At 43.0% G+C, this 2,700-nt stretch overlaps 1 protein-coding gene across 4 annotated transcripts in view; it reads left to right on the forward strand.

The window, feature by feature from the left end:
• ap1ar (adaptor related protein complex 1 associated regulatory protein) overlaps positions 1–2,700 on the forward strand; it is an 11,323-nt gene that overhangs the window by 4,919 nt on the left and 3,704 nt on the right. For 2 of the 4 annotated variants that reach the window (XM_032510879.1, XM_032510881.1), the window contains 3 exons: positions 893–957; positions 2,160–2,233; positions 2,394–2,516. In XM_032510879.1, coding sequence (XP_032366770.1) covers positions 893–957; positions 2,160–2,233; positions 2,394–2,516 — 262 coding nt within the window. The remainder of the gene's footprint in view (positions 1–892; positions 958–2,159; positions 2,234–2,393; positions 2,517–2,700) is intronic. The other 2 variants (XM_032510880.1, XM_032510882.1) reach the window with 1 other exon arrangement.

Below are 2,700 nucleotides of genomic sequence, written 5' to 3' on the forward strand. Positions count from 1 at the left end.
TCGATACTTGGCGCCTGTGTATCGATACTGTATTGCCACTGAAAATATCGCGATACTATGCTGTATTGATTTTTTTTTTCCCCCACCCCTATCTTTCACTGTATTAAGCTGTGTTGCATTTCTTTTCTTTTTGTCGACTTCTACATTTGTTGATCTTAACGAACGCCAGCAAAACAACGACTACATTTTTAAACGCAGTCCACCACACGGCCGTCTCACACCCTCCTGCTTCACAGCCTGAATATGAAAACTCTCCCCTTCTGGGGGGATTTCTGCGCCCTAAAGTCGGAAGATCTGCCAAATTCTGCTTTGAGTTTCCCGTCCTTTTCGTTTGTCGCAGATTACATTTATTGTGGACCTGAATTGATATGCGGCCACATTAAAACCTGCGAGGGGCCGGGTTTGGCCCGCGGGCCTTGAGTTTGACACATGTGCTGTAGAGTAACAATGCTAATGGTCAGTATTTTTAGTATTGGGCACTTCAGGATGAACTTATAGACAGATGAGGACAATATACAATAGACTAAACTTGCAGTGACCCTTATTCACAAGTACAAGCATTCACATGAGAAGTGTGGGCTATTAGCATGTAATAGTATTATTATATTTCATGGCTATATATTTGCTATACTGCTGCAGGGAAATGGCTTTTCATAGAATGTGATGTAATGGAAATGGGACCCAGCTGGGATTGAGATTTCTTTGCTTTTCATGCCACATTCCACTGCTTCTCTGGTGTTGCTTTGTTTCATGATCTTGTTTTTTTGCTCTCATTTTTTCCCTAATAGCACCAAAACTGCTATTAAAAACAGTCTTTTTTTTTTTCTTTTTTTTTAAATCATGGGATTAAACAGGACTGTCTTTTTACTTGATCTGTGGGGTTTTTTGTTAGCAGCTGCCTGCCCAGAGGACACGGGGGAAAGCAGATGGCTCCGGCGGTGAAACTCAGCAAAGAAAGTGAGTCACTTGAGTTCATCAGACAACGGGATAGCTGTGTAGCTGAGGACGAGCTGCGGTCATGAGGCGCTGCATAGATTTTAGTAGGCGTACTAAGTGTGTGTGTGTGTGTGTATACTCTCTCTCTCTAGGATTTATTTAAAGGGGCAATACGTTAAAGCTACAGTTGGTAACTTTCATGAAGAAATTGCGTGCTTTCTAAAAGTTTGCTTTCCCATTCGGGGGGGGGCAACGACACGATCCTGTTCCTCTGCTTCCTCCTGATGCTTCCAGTGCCATAAGAAAAACAACCATATACTCCATATACAGCCGTATACTCTCTCTCTCTCTCTCTCTCTCTGAGATTTATTTAAAGGGCCAATAAGTTCAAACTACAGTTGGTAATGTTCAGAAAAAAATTGCTTGCCTTCCAAAAGTTTGCTTTCCAATTTGGGGGGGCGACGACCCAATCTTGTTCCTCTGCCTCCTCCTGGAGCTTCCAACGGCATAAGAAAAACAACCAATCAGACATATGAATCAAGATTCTGTTTTTCACCTCAATTTTTTTCAGAAACCAAGGCAGAGGACATGATTTCTTTTCACAAACTGTCTTGGGTTAGCTTCTGTCAGTACATAGTGACAGTTTCAGCAAATATGGCAGAACATTTGTCATATTTGCTTGTTTTTTTTATTAAGTTACCCACTGAACCACGGCAGCTGACAAATCACTCATTTAATAAGTAGTAATAATCAACAACTCAATTTGTCAGCACCTCAGATGTCTGATGTGTTGCTTTTTGGCAGACAATCTGACATATTTCTTTTTTAAGATCTCAACAGGAACATTGATTTAACGACGTGAGCACACCGTTGGTTCCTGCAGTGTACTAATGCCAGTCTCATAACTCAATTAAATCCTTTTCACTGGGCCAGAAAGGAGCTACAAACAAAGAGGAACCGGTATCGCTAAAAGCCTTGATTAGATTAGGTTAGATAATACTTTATTCATCCCACAATGGGGAAAATTCTCCTGTCACAGCAGCATTTTTTCCACAGTAAAAAAACACCCAACAAACAACAGGCAACGTTCAAAAAGCACTGAAAGAATGTAAAGTGGCATTATTTCAAATTTAATATTTTAATTAATCAAAATATTAAGGAATTATCCAGACCCATTGTGATTGCTCTTACAGTTCTGCTTTTGTTGTCACGACCCGTTCCAGACAAAACTCGGGCCAGGATTTTGACGTCTACCTCCAGAATGTGAAAGCCCAGTCGGACTCTTTCAGGGGCAACAGTAAGTGAACCATCTGGCCTTGATAATATCAGCTCTTATAATACACAGATATTCTGTACCGTACATGCAGGTGTGTGTCGGTCTGGGGCATACCGCATCTCCGTGAAAAGGCATTGGAGTTCCATGCACGCCGCTGTTACAAGTGACTCTTTGTTTGCAGGACTGCCGTCCGACACCAACGTGGTGACCCCCAACACGGAGTGCAGCTGGGACTTCACCACCAAGACCCGCTCCACCAACGATGACGGGACCTCCCTGGATCTAGAGTGGGAAGACGAGGAAGGTGAGGGTTTCATTCGGGTCTGTCGCAAAATCACTGATCCACCGAGCGTTCGTGGAACGTCCTGGTTGAAGTTCAAACTGGGATCACACCGGAAGGGGACCAAGGCAGAGCTTTCTGAGCCTCCAGAACAGGGCTCTGGTTACTTCTTTTTTTTTTCAGTGACACTGCAGCAAATTGGGGGAGG

The sequence above is a fragment of the Etheostoma spectabile genome, unplaced genomic scaffold, assembly GCF_008692095.1.
Source record: "Etheostoma spectabile isolate EspeVRDwgs_2016 unplaced genomic scaffold, UIUC_Espe_1.0 scaffold273, whole genome shotgun sequence".
NCBI lineage: Eukaryota > Metazoa > Chordata > Actinopteri > Perciformes > Percidae > Etheostoma > Etheostoma spectabile.